The 14,236-nt window shown below is 45.1% G+C and overlaps 1 protein-coding gene across 1 annotated transcript in view; it reads left to right on the top strand.

Annotated features, from left to right (window-relative positions):
* npdc1.1.L (neural proliferation, differentiation and control, 1, gene 1 L homeolog) overlaps nt 1-14,236 on the top strand; it is a 39,143-nt gene that overhangs the window by 18,638 nt on the left and 6,269 nt on the right. The window contains exons 3-5 of the mRNA XM_041572891.1: nt 3,223-3,363; nt 12,874-12,969; nt 13,184-13,324. Of these exons, the coding sequence (XP_041428825.1) occupies nt 3,223-3,363; nt 12,874-12,969; nt 13,184-13,324 (378 nt within the window). The remainder of the gene's footprint in view (nt 1-3,222; nt 3,364-12,873; nt 12,970-13,183; nt 13,325-14,236) is intronic.

The raw sequence follows: 14,236 nt of genomic DNA, 5'->3' as shown, positions 1-14,236 counted from the left end.
CATTTTTAAAGGACACAATGTCCCTGCTCTGGGGCTGCTGGAGGAAAGGGAAGGGGCATTGGAAGAATAAAGGGTTTCCCATCAGCAGTCGCCCGGCCGTGGGAGAACCTGCGTGTGAGTGAGGGCCCTGGGGCCACGTCAGCAAAACAAAGAGGAGTAAATAAACCTCCTTACACAAACAGCTCTTGGCTGCCGCTCGTCCCTTGTATCCCTGAGCTTGTGTTTGTGTACAGCAGCCACTTGTCTCTTGTTTGTTATTCCTTCAATAGTGTCGCATGCAGGTAAATAATATGGCAGCTCCCACCTCCACCCATATGTTCTAATATACACAAGTGTGCCCTGCTCTTGTATTCCTATCACTGCACTCACACTCGCCCTGGAGTCACACGTTGGATACAAGACACATGTTCCGTGTAACATGATAATCCCGTGTAACATGATAATCCCGTGTAACATGATAATCCCGTGTAACATGATAATCCCGTGTAACAAAATAATCCTGTGTAGTGCCAGCGGGCAGAAGCGACAGCTCCGTATCTGTGCTGAGACTGAGACATAATTCCCTGTACCAGCCTGTGGCTTAATCAGTATTTGTCTGTCAGGAAGTTGCAGAGACATAATCAGGCATGTGTGTCTCAGCAGGGACACGAGTTTCTGGGGTGCTTAGTGGCTGCACAGATCCTATCTGATCCCCATTGTAAGCAGCAGTCCTGTCCTGCTTTATGGCAGCTGAGATTCTAGCTATCTGTATAACAGAACATTCTGTCCCAGTGGCTGCACAGATCCTATCTGATCCCCATTGTAAGCAGCAGTCCTGTCCTGCTTTATGGCAGCTGAGATTCTAGCTATCTGTATAACAGAGCATTCTGTCCCAGTGGTTGCACAGCTCCTATCTGATCCCCATTGTAAGCAGCAGTCCTGTCCTGCTTTATGGCAGCTGAGATTCTAGCTATCTGTATAACAGAGCATTCTGTCCCAGTGGCTGCACAGATCCTATCTGATCCCCATTGTAAGCAGCAGTCCTGTCCTGCTTTATGGCAGCTGAGATTCTAGCTATCTGTATAACAGAACATTCTGTCCCAGTGGCTGCACAGATCCTATCTGATCCCCATTGTAAGCAGCAGTCCTGTCCTGCTTTATGGCAGCTGAGATTCTAGCTATCTGTATAACAGAACATTCTGTCCCAGTGGCTGCACGGATCCTATCTGATCCCCATTGTAAGCAGCAGTCCTGTCCTGCTTTATGGCAGCTGAGATTCTAGCTATCTGTATAACAGAACATTCTGTCCCAGTGGCTGCACGGATCCTATCTGATCCCCATTGTAAGCAGCAGTCCTGTCCTGCTTTATGGCAGCTGAGATTCTAGCTATCTGTATAACAGAACATTCTGTCCCAGTGGCTGCACAGATCCTATCTGATCCCCATTGTAAGCAGCAGTCCTGTCCTGCTTTATGGCAGCTGAGATTCTAGCTATCTGTATAACAGAACATTCTGTCCCAGTGGCTGCACAGATCCTATCTGATCCCCATTGTAAGCAGCAGTCCTGTCCTGCTTTATGGCAGCTGAGATTCTAGCTATCTGTATAACAGAACATTCTGTCCCAGTGGCTGCACAGATCCTATCTGATCCCCATTGTAAGCAGCAGTCCTGTCCTGCTTTATGGCAGCTGAGATTCTAGCTATCTGTATAACAGAGCATTCTGTCCCAGTGGCTGCACAGATCATATCTGATCCCCATTGTAAGCAGCAGTCCTGTCCTGCTTTATGGCAGCTGAGATTCTAGCTATCTGTATAACAGAACATTCTGTCCCAGTGGCTGCACAGATCCTATCTGATCCCCATTGTAAGCAGCAGTCCTGTCCTGCTTTATGACAGCTGAGATTCTAGCTATCTGTATAACAGAACATTCTGTCCCAGTGGCTGCACAGATCCTATCTGATCCCCATTGTAAGCAACAGTCCTGTCCTGCTTTATGGCAGCTGAGATTCTAGCTATCTGTATAACAGAGCATTCTGTCCCAGTGGCTGCACAGATCCTATCTGATCCCCATTGTAAGCAACAGTCCTGTCCTGCTTTATGGCAGCTGAGATTCTAGCTATCTGTATAACAGAACATTCTGTCCCAGCTGCAGAGGGAAGAATACAATAGACAGTGTCAGTGACAGATTCAGACCTGCGCTGTATGATCCATGGTTACGTACTTAATGTTATAAGGACCTACCTCCCCTTTGTCGGTCTCCCAGGGAGACAGATGGCTGGCCAATTGATACAGACACATGTTTTTCTTATTGAAGCCGTTCAAGGCCACGTGAATCCTTCATTCATATCATGTTATACGTTCTTTCCTTATCTTCCATCCCAAGGCTGCCCCTTCCCCAGAGACCATTCCGTTAGCCCCTCCATCGGCTCATTGCTGTGTATCTGCAGGTGAGATCATTATAGGAATATGGAAGTGTATTATCAAGGGGACAGCAGGGCAAGATGTGACAGTTGGGAATGACAGAGATAGCAGTGTATGATGGTGATAGTTGGGCAACATATCGAGAGTGTAAATAATGGAGACGTTAGGGAAAGAGAGTGATTGAAGGAATATCAGTGTGTCCCAAACCCTTTCTTTTGTTGTTGATTTACAACTCCCAGCACCCTGTGACAGCTGAATGCTGAAGGGACAGACAAACCTCCCTTTATGATTCAGTCCCAGCTACTAAACATTGATTCCGGTCTCTGCTCCGATCTGCATATCTCCCGGGCGCCCGGACCTGTGCCTGGAATTTATACATCACCAATTAGATTCCCATTTAGCCTGCGGAATGTGCCTAATTGCCCAAATCAATGCCAGCGCAGGCTTCTTCTCTTCTATTCGGCTGCTGGTTCGGCCTTATGGGTGAAGCGGAAACGTGTGCAGAATTCTCGCAGATGAATGTGCCCCAGTTCTGGTGCCCCCTGTTACTGGCATGAACTTGTGCTATTCATTTATTAATAACTTACCTGTTTATAAAGGATTCCTCTACCTGTCCAGGGCAGTATCAACAGCACCCCTAGTGGCCATAGACAGATTACAGGTTCCAATCACATTCCTTGTTTTATTATCACCCCTGTCCCTGAGACAGTATAATGTGCATAATGATACGGGCAGTGCCCACGTTAATATGGCACCCAGCAGTGTTTCCCTATATCAGCCGTGTCTCCCATTCCATTAACCCTTCTCTCTTTCCTGTTTTCCAGCTGACCCGTGTCCCAGAAATTTAGACTGTGCCATTCAGAGACGGGAAAACTGCGTCCCGGGCTCTGGTATCTGCGGACCTTGCCTAAACGACTTCACAGAGGGAACGGACGGCAAATGCCGATTAATCAGCCGCAGTGCAGGTATTTATATTGTTTATATCTCTGATTTATATCTCTGATTTATATCTCTGATTTTCACGACAACGTATTTGCTACTTTATTTGGTGCACTGTGGGTTCCGGCTGTGGGGGCTGGCATACCATTGGCACAGTAAGAACAACGTTTTAACTGGACTTCCCAAATAAATAGCAGGGGCATGTGTTATAAAGGGGGCACGTGGCCCGTCCCTGGCAGAGGAAAAACAAACACAGCGGATACTTTTAGAAACAAAAAGCTATGAAACCGGATCCTCTAATGAAGCGTGAAGCGTTCCAGGCTGTGAGCAGTAATTAGAGTAATGGGCTAATTATGTGACAAGCGCGTCCGTAGCGTTTCGGGGAATGAGGGGGTCTGTGTGAGTCACACTCGCTGGGTTATTGAGGGGCAATGCGTCTCCGTAATTGGCAGCAGGTGGGGCGCGCTGGTGCTCGTTACAAATTCAGGTGCAATCAAGGCATTTTATCTTAATTATGCAAATGAGCGCAGTGATGAGATGTATATGGATATTTAATGGAGTCGTTAGACTGTATCCTGAGTGTTGTCAGTGGGGGCTGCGAATCCTTTGTCCCAACCGAGAGATGCGACTTTCTGCAGTGATGCTTTTGTTCCCCCATCACTCACGGGCACCTCAGGGCCACAGCACTCTAATGGTTAATGACTTGTGAGTTTGGGCCACATTTACCCTGCGCATTGCATTTTCATCTAAGGCTTTAATTAATGACCCTTTATGGCTCTGAGCTGAAGTGTATGGTTGTAATCCCTGCCATAAAGCAAGGAAGGGCTGCTGTGTATTACTTGAAAGGAAGTAGAGACCAGAAATTAATTCCCCCCCATGCACTCAAAGTAGAGATATTCACATAAAGACCAGGAGATGCACTTCCCCTATAAACAGGAAGTAGAGACAGTCACTCGAGTACCAGGAAATACACTCCCCCCATGTAAAGGAAGTAGAGACAGTTAGTGATGTGCGGGCTGGCCCAATACCCGCAGGTCGGTCAGGTTCAGGGCGACCTCACACCTCTTCCTCCTGCTCTCCCTGCCTGCCACCTTCAACTGCCAGCTTTATAGCTGCACGCCTGCTCGCCCTGCCCCTTTTGTGACATCATCCGCGGCGCGGGTCTATAAAGGGATGTCGGGGGCGGCTGGAGGTAGGGCAGTTGCTTGTCGGGAAAAACCCGACCCGCACATCACTAGAGACAGTCACACGAGTACCAGGAAATATACTCCTCCGTGCGCAGGAAGTAAAGACAGTCACACGAGTATCAGGAAATAGACTCTTCCGTACGCAGGAAGTAGAGACAGTCACACGAGTACCAGGAAATATACTTCTCTGTGCGCAGGAAGTAAAGACAGTCACACGAGTATCAGGAAATAGACTCTTCCGTGCGCAGGAAGTAGAGACAGTCACATGAGTATCAGGAAATATACTTCTCTGTGCGCAGGAAGTAAAGACAGTCACACGAGTATCAGGAAATAGACTCTCCCGTGCATAGGAAGTAGAGACATTCACACGAGTATCAGGAAATACACTCCCCCGTGCATAGGAAGTAGAGACAGTCACACGAGTACCAGCAAACACCCTCCCCTTTGAACAGGAAGTAGAGATGGCCATTCAGGTTTTTTCCCCAAAAATGACCATGTTTTATGCCACCAGGCAAAGACCAATAATACTGCAGGTATCAGTGGAGAAACTAGATGCTACTGGGCCCCACAGCAAATTAATTTTAGGGCCCCCAACATTTCCATAGGTTGTTCTGTTTTACCAATATACATTGAAATTGCTCATTAATTAGGGCCCCCCCTGCAGCCGCAGTGTCTGCTCCCTCTGTAGTTACTCCCTTGGCTGGTACTGTGTGTCCCTGTGTGTCTCGCTGCTGGTTCTTCTGACAGTCCCAGTGATGAATAAACCCAATGAGGTCTCGCCGGCTGTCTCAGCTCTTTAATATCTCACATTTTAATGAATAAAATCGAGAATCTCAATGAAGCCGCCCCTTGTGCTGAATGGAATATGTAGAAACAGCAGATTATTAGTGTTTATGACGTTCCTCTGCCTCCGACAATCATTGCTATGGATAATGCGGTGTAATTACCCCCTATAATTTGTCTCCTGTGGGGGCTGCAAATCCTCCGAAGTCTTAATTAACCTCCACGGCGAGACAGTAAATGTGGAGAATAAGACTGGCTGATGGCTGGCAGGGCATGCTGGGAGTTGTAGTTGGGTTGTGACAATATCACAGGGCATCTGCTTTATACAGTATGAGGAGTAATGGCCATTCTGAGGTTAACCCTTACAGTGCTGCAGTGTGTGTAATTGCATCTCCGTGCTGAGAGCTGCGGCTAGTAAACAAACAGCTGTTGGGAATTCGACCGTGGCCTACAACTCCCTGCTGCTTCTCTCTTTCAAGGTAACTGGGATTACACAGGCTCTCTATAGAGCTGACCCCGACTGTTCCATTAACCAGGAGGTGGGGGGAACTCTCTGCCACAAGGCCAAGTTTATTATTTTTTTTGGACTCTTGACTCTAAAGTGTTGATTTTATTCTCCCATTTGTGTTCAATGAAGCGTCACCCGGGACTTTTCTACCTTCCTGCACCTGATATATTTATTATTTATATTTATTATTATTTATTCAAAGATGCCCTAGTGAAGGGAAACCCTTATTCATGGACTGCAACTGCGCCCTCTGCTGTTCTGATTCCTCTATGGTTACACCTCTGATTTATTCTGCACCCCTACATTATACATCAGCCTTTAATTCTTCCCATGTCCCTCCTTGGGGCCCCAACAACAGTCACATTCTTTTTTCCTCATTATTCTCCTTTTATTTTGGCATTTGTGATGAAAGCAGCCAAAGCCACCAGCACTCAGGGCAGATAAAGAAACGCAAAGACCTAATCCCGACATCAATAGAAGCATTTTATGGCTCTTCTCCTGTATCATTAATAAATCATTATTCTGTTTCCCAGCGCTGATCATTATCTCTCCTCCGCCCCCGCGTCACATCTTGTGAAAACTGGGAAGTAGGTGTCTCAGGTCTGTTTGTTTCTCTCTTCTGTTCTCTCTCTCCTCTCAGCGCCTGCCAACGACATGGACTTCGTGTTTATATTGGAGCAGCCCAGATGGAGACGCCTACTGTCACCAGCAATGTCTCCTAGTTAGTTATCTACAGTAGGACAAGATGGAGACAGTAGGACAAGATGGAGACGGTACGGCAAGATGGAGACGGTAGGGCAAGATGGAGATGGTAGGGCAAGATGGAGACGACAGGGCAAGATGGAGACGACAGGGCAAGATGGAGACGACAGGGCAAGATGGAGACGACAGGGCAAGATGGAGACAGTAGGACAAGTTGGAGACAGTAGGGCAAGATGGAGACAGTAGGGCAAGATGGAGACAGTAGGGCAAGATGGAGACAGTAGGGCAAGATGGAGACAGTAGGGCAAGATGGAGACAGTAGGGCAAGATGGAGACAGTAGGGCAAGATGGAGACGGTTGGACAAGTTGGAGACAGTAGGACAAGATGGAGACGGTTGGACAAGATGGAGACAGTAGGGCAAGGTGGAGACAGTAGGGCAACGTGCAGACAGTAGGGCAACGTGCAGACAGTAGGACAAGGTTGAGGCCGTAGGGCAAGCTTGAGTCATTGGGAAAAATGGAGTCATGATAGATACAGTAGAGATATAAGGAGACAGTAATAAAAAAGGAAATAATAGAAGAAGATAAGGAAAGCAGGGGAGGGTGGAAGCAGAGGGGAAGGATAGTGACAGCAGGTAAAGGTGGTGGCAATAATAGTTCACACCAGTGTTAACAGTGTTCCCTTCATGTTTTGATGTAGTAGAACTATACTGTAGGAATAGAGGGACCTCCTTGCTGCTGATGTAAAACAATGAAGCTGTTGAGTCAGGACAGGAGATCATTGTAGGAGCTCACATGCACTTTGGTTGGAGATTTAGAATTTTAAGGATAAAACTCACATTTAAGAATGAGCAGAAATGGGAGTAAGGATTAAACCCCACAATACTGGTTGTTGTGGTCGCAGTATGCAGCTGGCAGGGTTGGTCCTTGCTCACCATCTTGTGGTGGTTTCATGTTCTGCATGAAGTTCTACAAATTTACAGAATTTATCTTTTGTTCTGTTGCTGAATATGGGGGTGGGTCGTACCATTCATGATCAATATGAACGACCGGGCTGTACCATTATTCCCTTGCTGCAGGTGAAACCCCAACTATATCCTATAGAGCCCTGTGTTTTTTAGCCTTCATTCCCCCAGATGTCTCTGGACAGGCGGCCTGCTTGTAACTTAATACTATGGTGGAGGATTCTGGGAAATGTAGTCCAGCAACATGACATCGGGTTAAGAATGAGCTATTCTGGGAAGCCTGTTCCTTTAGATTGTAAGCTCTTGTGAGCAGGACCCTCTGTCCCATTTTGTAACCCTGATTTGAAATTGTATCAGCTGAATCCGAATCCTGCTGAAAAAGGCCGAATCCCGAACTGAAACCTGGATTTAGTGCATCCCTACAATTTACCCTAGCAACCAGGCACTGGTGTGAATAACTGGAGACTGGAATATGAATGGAAGATGGCCTGGATATAAAAAATAGTGATAATAGTAAAATTGTAGCCTTAAAGAGCTTTTGTTTTCTAGATGTTGGGGTCAGTGACCCCCATTTGACACCTAGAAGAAGACGAAGACCAATTGAAAAGTGGCTTAGCCATTCTATAATATATGAAAAGTTACCTTAAAGCTGAACCAGCCCTTTAATTTATGGTTCCTAGCATTAAAGGGGAAGTTAATCTCTACATGGTAATGTTGTTTGCAATTTGTCTTTATTAATCTTTCCATTATGCTTCTCTCTAACGTTAAATTCACATTGTCACTGGGTGGGGGGAGATTAATTATGGGGCTAGATTTTAATCCAGTATCAGTTTTTTATTTGTTATCATGTCCAGTCTGTCATTCACATGACTAATTGGTTGCTATGATATATGTATCCCTAGCAACCTGGCAACAGTTGAAATCACCCATTGGACAGCTGCAAATCATAAAATTTCCATCTCCATTGTGCTAAATGAATGTTGTCAGGTTCTACAAAAGAATAATTAGCATTTAATAAATCCTCATGAGTGTGAGCTTCTGTTACACAGCCCCATGTAGTCATGTGATTCTCATTGTCACCACTAGAGGGCAGGCAGGTCTCACAGAGTATTTTATGGATCAGAACCCCAAGTGCCCCAATGAACAGAAACCTGAATACTTGGCGCTTGTGCAGGAAACGTCCTGCTGTTCTGTTCATTCCCAAGCAACGACCCCAAACACCAGTCCTTTCAGTTACAGACCCCCAGAGCTAACGCTTCTGGACACATCCCATAATATCTGCTTTGTCCTTTAGTAACTGCTTTTGTACCTGTTAATGTGTAGCCTCCTGGTCTGGTCTCCCGATTCCCTTAGACAGTACAGTATGAGGGTATAGCTTATTGTGTGCCCAGAACATTCCTTCTCTGTATATTTGTATTTATACATATGGGAGGAGGTGCCATATTGATTCCCTTAGACAGTACAGTATGAGGGTATAGCTTATTGTGTGCCCAGAACATTCCTTCTCTGTATATTTGTATTTATACATATGGGAGGAGGAGGTGCCATATTGATTCCCTTAGACAGTACAGTATGAGGGTATAGCTTATTGTGTGCCCAGAACATTCCTTCTCTGTATATTTGTATTTATACATATGGGAGGAGGTGCCATATTGATTCCCTTAGACAGTACAGTATGAGGGTATAGCTTATTGTGTGCCCAGAACATTCCTTCTCTGTATATTTGTATTTATACATATGGGAGGAGGAGGTGCCATATTGATTCCCTTAGACAGTACAGTATGAGGGTATAGCTTATTGTGTGCCCAGAACATTCCTTCTCTGTATATTTGTATTTATACATATGGGAGGAGGTGCCATATTGATTCCCTTAGACAGTACAGTATGAGGGTATAGCTTATTGTGTGCCCAGAACATTCCTTCTGATATAGCTCATCATTTTGTGTGTGTGGTTAATTAAGTTTTAATGATCATAATTAGGTTCATAGTTTGCCTTGTCCTTGAATACAATTACCAGTACAGACATCAAAGCCCCCATTAATGCAATAAGGCAGATATACGTGACTTCGGATTAAGTTCAAGGTGGGGGGAGAACAGAAAAACAACCCTCGGCCCTTTCCGCCCAATCATATTGTTCCCTGGGTAGAGTCGTGGGCTGGAGACCAGGCTGGGGTTGGTGAGTAAATAAAAGTTGTGTATTGGGCGTCTGGCAGCAGAGAAGTCCCTCTGGGGCAGAAACTACGAGGAACCCGTTTCTCTCCCATCCCCACAGTTCTCTGGTGTCTCCTTTAATCTGATCCCCCAAATTTAGCTCTTGCATTATTATAATTAGCTCTTCTTCTGGTTACCCAGTGTGGGGTGCGAATTATTAGTTAATGTTAGATTAAATTAATTCATATCTAACGAGCCCCGCACTGGAAATGATCATTAAAGGTGCAGCATTCCTCTCCCACCACTAGGGGTGCTGTGTATTTCCAGTCTACACAAGCTGCTGGGTCTGATAATGAACTACAGTTCCCAGCATCCTCTCCTGTCACTGCTAACTCCATCAACTCACCCACTCTCCCAACAGGGCAGGAATGGGTTAAACATAAGGTACAGGTTACATATGGATTTAGCCCCCAACCCCCAAGAGCTTGCAATCTAGTGGATATGTTGCCGGGCAGGATAAATCAGGTGTAAGATCCTCAGACAATGATTGACACTTATCTATCCAGATAAGGAACTGTCTGGGAATGTGACTGGGAGTCTCATCAGCTCCAACTCCCTGCACCTTCTGCCCCGGTCTCTTCTGCCCTCAGGGTCATTCTGGTAAATCCATAAGGTCATACACCCCAGACTGGTTGATTAGATTTAGGGAACAGCTTATTGCACTCACATCTGTATATTTATATGTGAGGGAGCTGCCATACTGATTAGACGGGAGAGAATGAGGGTGGAGCTTATTGGGCGCTGTGTTCCAATATGATTCAGTGATACTTTATGTAGAAAGTTCCTGTGAGTATCAGTCACTACATTGGGACCTTTCAGAAGTCTGTTTGTCCCTTTGTACTCAATGAAAAGCAGAGGCCCGGGGTGTATTGGGCTGAAGTGTTTACAAAACATTGAGCTAAACAGGTGAGGCTCTATTTACCCTCCCCACGGGGAGTGCTGGGCAAGTGGGTGGCTATTGTGCTGAGCGGGTCCATCTGTGCTGAGAGTCAGTATGGCAGCGTCATTAGCATTTGTACAGGCCGGGGCCCAGAGAGGAAGGGGCTCTGTTTGCCACATCTGGGGGGACAGGGAGTGATGTGCTAATGACACCCGGGGGGCTGCAGCCTTAAAGGGACAGGGCAGCCATTCTCTCCAATCCACACAATTAATTAACTCTTGGCACCAAAACCAACCTGGTATCTCCCCCTCCTGCCGCCATCACCACTGCCTCCTCTTCGTCTGATTCTTTCTTTCCTTATTGGGGGGGGGGGAAACTGCATGGGATTCAAATATTGTTACTGCTCCTCATTAATAGAAGCAAATAAGAGTCATACGTAGCTAGCGCCATCGTTAGACTTATAGGTCACTAGATTTATAGGTAGGTAGATTGATTGGTAGGTAGACAGACAGCTAGGTAGATCAGTAGGTAGGTAGGTAGGTTGATATGTAGTTAGGTAGGTTGATTTATGGGTAGACAGACAGGTAGATTGATAGGTAGATTTATATGTAGGTGGGTAGATCAGTAGGTAGATCAGTAGGTAGGTGGGTTGATAAGTAGGTAGGTAGATCAGTAGGTAGGTGGGTTGATAAGTAGGTGGGTAGATCAGTAGGTAGATCAGTAGGTGGGTAGATCAGTAGGTAGATGGGTTGATCAGTAAATATCTATGGGTGGATAGACAGACAGACCCACGTACAAATCGGGGCCCCACTATAGAAACTACTTGCTACCTGCCCCACCCCCTTCATGACCCCTTATATAATGTTACTGTCACATTCATTTTGTCTCATGTCCCCCCCAAGCTTGTTGTCTTTTGCTATTGACCAGCCCCCCGACATTTGCCCCCCAGCCAGTGGCCCTGTAACATTTCCTGGCACCTCATTGGCTGCTTCCCTCCTGGGCACCTGATCCCAATCTGTAGTGAGTCCCTCAGTCTGTGCCCCCAGTCACTTTCCTGCAGGAGATCAGGGGGGAAGTAGATGCTGTGACCCCCACGTTCTAAACCCCCAACCCTTTCATCCTCCCGCACCCCGTGAGCCCCCGTCAGCACCCACATTTGCCCATTCACTGCCGTCTGACAATTATTAATTCTAGTGGCAGAATAACTCCTTTTCCTCTTTACCCCTTCCATCTGCCCCTCCCACTTGCCCTGTAGGGGCAGATTCCTCAGGAGCAGTAATTACAGGTGTAACATCCTCTGTCTGGAGCCCGGGCTTCACTCAATAGGCCACTTCTCTTGCAATAAATCATTTTCTTTCTTTTTAGTTTTCCATTAACCCTTTCACTTTCAACCCCCCCCCATCACTTCCCTGACCACCTCACTCTGTGTGTTTTTAAAACGAGACCCCCCCCCAGTCAATAGTCGTCTGTCATCAGCCCAAATCTCTTGTCACTGGTCCTTCTGCCACCGGTCAAGTCTGATGGACGACCCCGAGCTCCCGCATGTGACAATTAGTGCCATTCCAAATCAAAATCAATTCGACAACAGATTTATATGATTTCTAGTGATCTTTTTGATTTGATCGTTTTTAGTTCAAATTATGGGGGGGGAAATGTTTTTTTTATTTAATTTTTTTCATTGTGATTTTATTTTCTGTTCTTGATTTAGATTTTTATGAGGAATTTATCCAATTTAATTCCTAATCAATTCTGATTTTATTTAGTGAAGCCTAATTTTATGGAGTTTATAAAACTTTCTGATGTTTTTATCCATTTAATTCCAGAAATGTTTTTTTAAATTCAGTTTCTTTTCACTTTTACCCCCATAGGCAATAAAAGGCATTACGTTTGCCCAGGAGCAGTAACCCATAGCAACCAATAGGAGCTTTGCTTTTGATCAGGTGACCAGTCATTTCTACCTTCTGATTGGTTGCTATGAGTTATTGCTCCTGGGCAAGTTAAGTGCCTTTTATTACATAACCCTATTAATAAGGAAATATTTGTATTTGTAAATAAATCCAGTCATCTGTCGTTTGCAGGAATTTATCATTAAGATTAAGTCGTAAATATTTTATGCACCAAAAAATTTGAGTTTGTAATAAAATTTAATTTGTCCAATTTACCATTTTTACTTTTTATGTTTTGCCCAAGTTTGTATTTTATCTTGAATATAAAGAAATTTAATTTTTTTTAACCTATGAAAAAAAAATTAGGGTTAGGTTCCAATTTCCATTTCATCGAAATGATTTTGTCTTCCGCAGGGAGAAATCTGGATACCGCTGTAGACCGTGAAATCGATTATATCGCCTCTGTACTCGCCAATCAGGAAGCCAGACCCTTAAATCTGGCTGAATATGGTGAGTAGCATTGCGACAGAGCGCCAGGAGCAACAGCTGCCAAAATCTATTAATAAATAGTAATAATATCGTAATAATTAGTACATAAAAATAGCCACTAAAAAAAAAATCTACAGAAACGGTAATTGCGGAGGAATATTTTTTTGTGCTGGAAATAGATTTTCTTTAAAAAATTTAAAATGGTAAAATAATTGTTTTTTTTTCTGTTTGGCAGTTAACACGACACAATCCCAGTCTCAAGTCCCACCAAATGTCCCTCCCAGCGCTCCGTCAGAAAGAAGCGGGGGCGGAGTCGGGAGTACTGTGCTGCCGCGCAGGGGGTCTAATAAACCAATGAGTGATGCTCTGGTGTTGGGTGAGCCGCTATTATTTTATACACTGTTTCATTTAAATGAATCCTAAATTGGCCGAATTCAAGATAAAACATTAACAGGGGGCACTGGGGCTATTTTGAGGTGCCTCTGGGTGGATGGGTAGGAGGGTGGTCCATTTAAAGGGATTTTTCCCCTTTAAACGAACTGTCAGTATGATGTAGCGAGGGATATTCTGAGACAATTTGCAATTGGTTTTCATTTTTTATTATTTGTGGTTTTTGACTTATTTAGCTTCTCCAGTTTACAATTTCAGCCATCTGGTTGCTAAGGTCTAAATTCCCCTAGCAACCATGCATTGATCTGAATCAGAGACTGGAATATGAATAGGAGAGGCCTGAGTAGAAAGATAAGTAATAAAACGTAGCAATAACAATATATTTGTAGCCTTACAGAGCATTTGTCTTTATTTGGGGTCAGTGACCCCCATTTGAAAGCTGGAAAGAGTCAGAAGAAGAAGGCAAATCATTGAAAAACTATAAGTAATAAATAATGAAGACCAATTGAAAATGTGCTTAGAATTGGCCATTCTATAACATACTGAAAGTCCACTTAAAGGTGAAGCACCTCTTTAATGACACTGGGGATTGGGGGGATTCCCTCTGCCCTTCAGTTTGGGGTTCAGGAAGAGGGAATTTGCCCCAGACGCCTCTCTCTGTCCCTTGCTGTCTGGGTAGGAAGAGTCAGGGGGGAAGTTTTTAGTGTAAGTGAATTTGGCCCAGGAGGGGATCGGTCAGTCCCACTGGCTCCTTTTCATGTCGGAAGATAAAGGATTTGCTAATCGCTCGTCAAACAGCAATTGTGCCGGGGACCAGTGGCCGCTCTCTGGCCCAATCCCCCTGTTTTGTCTCTCACTGTCAAGTCAAAGGGAGGCAACTCAGGAAAGGGCCGGGGAA

This window comes from Xenopus laevis, chromosome 8L, assembly GCF_017654675.1.
Source record: "Xenopus laevis strain J_2021 chromosome 8L, Xenopus_laevis_v10.1, whole genome shotgun sequence".
In the NCBI taxonomy this organism is placed as follows: Eukaryota; Metazoa; Chordata; class Amphibia; order Anura; family Pipidae; genus Xenopus; species Xenopus laevis.
This window is presented reverse-complemented; position numbering and strand designations above follow the sequence as displayed.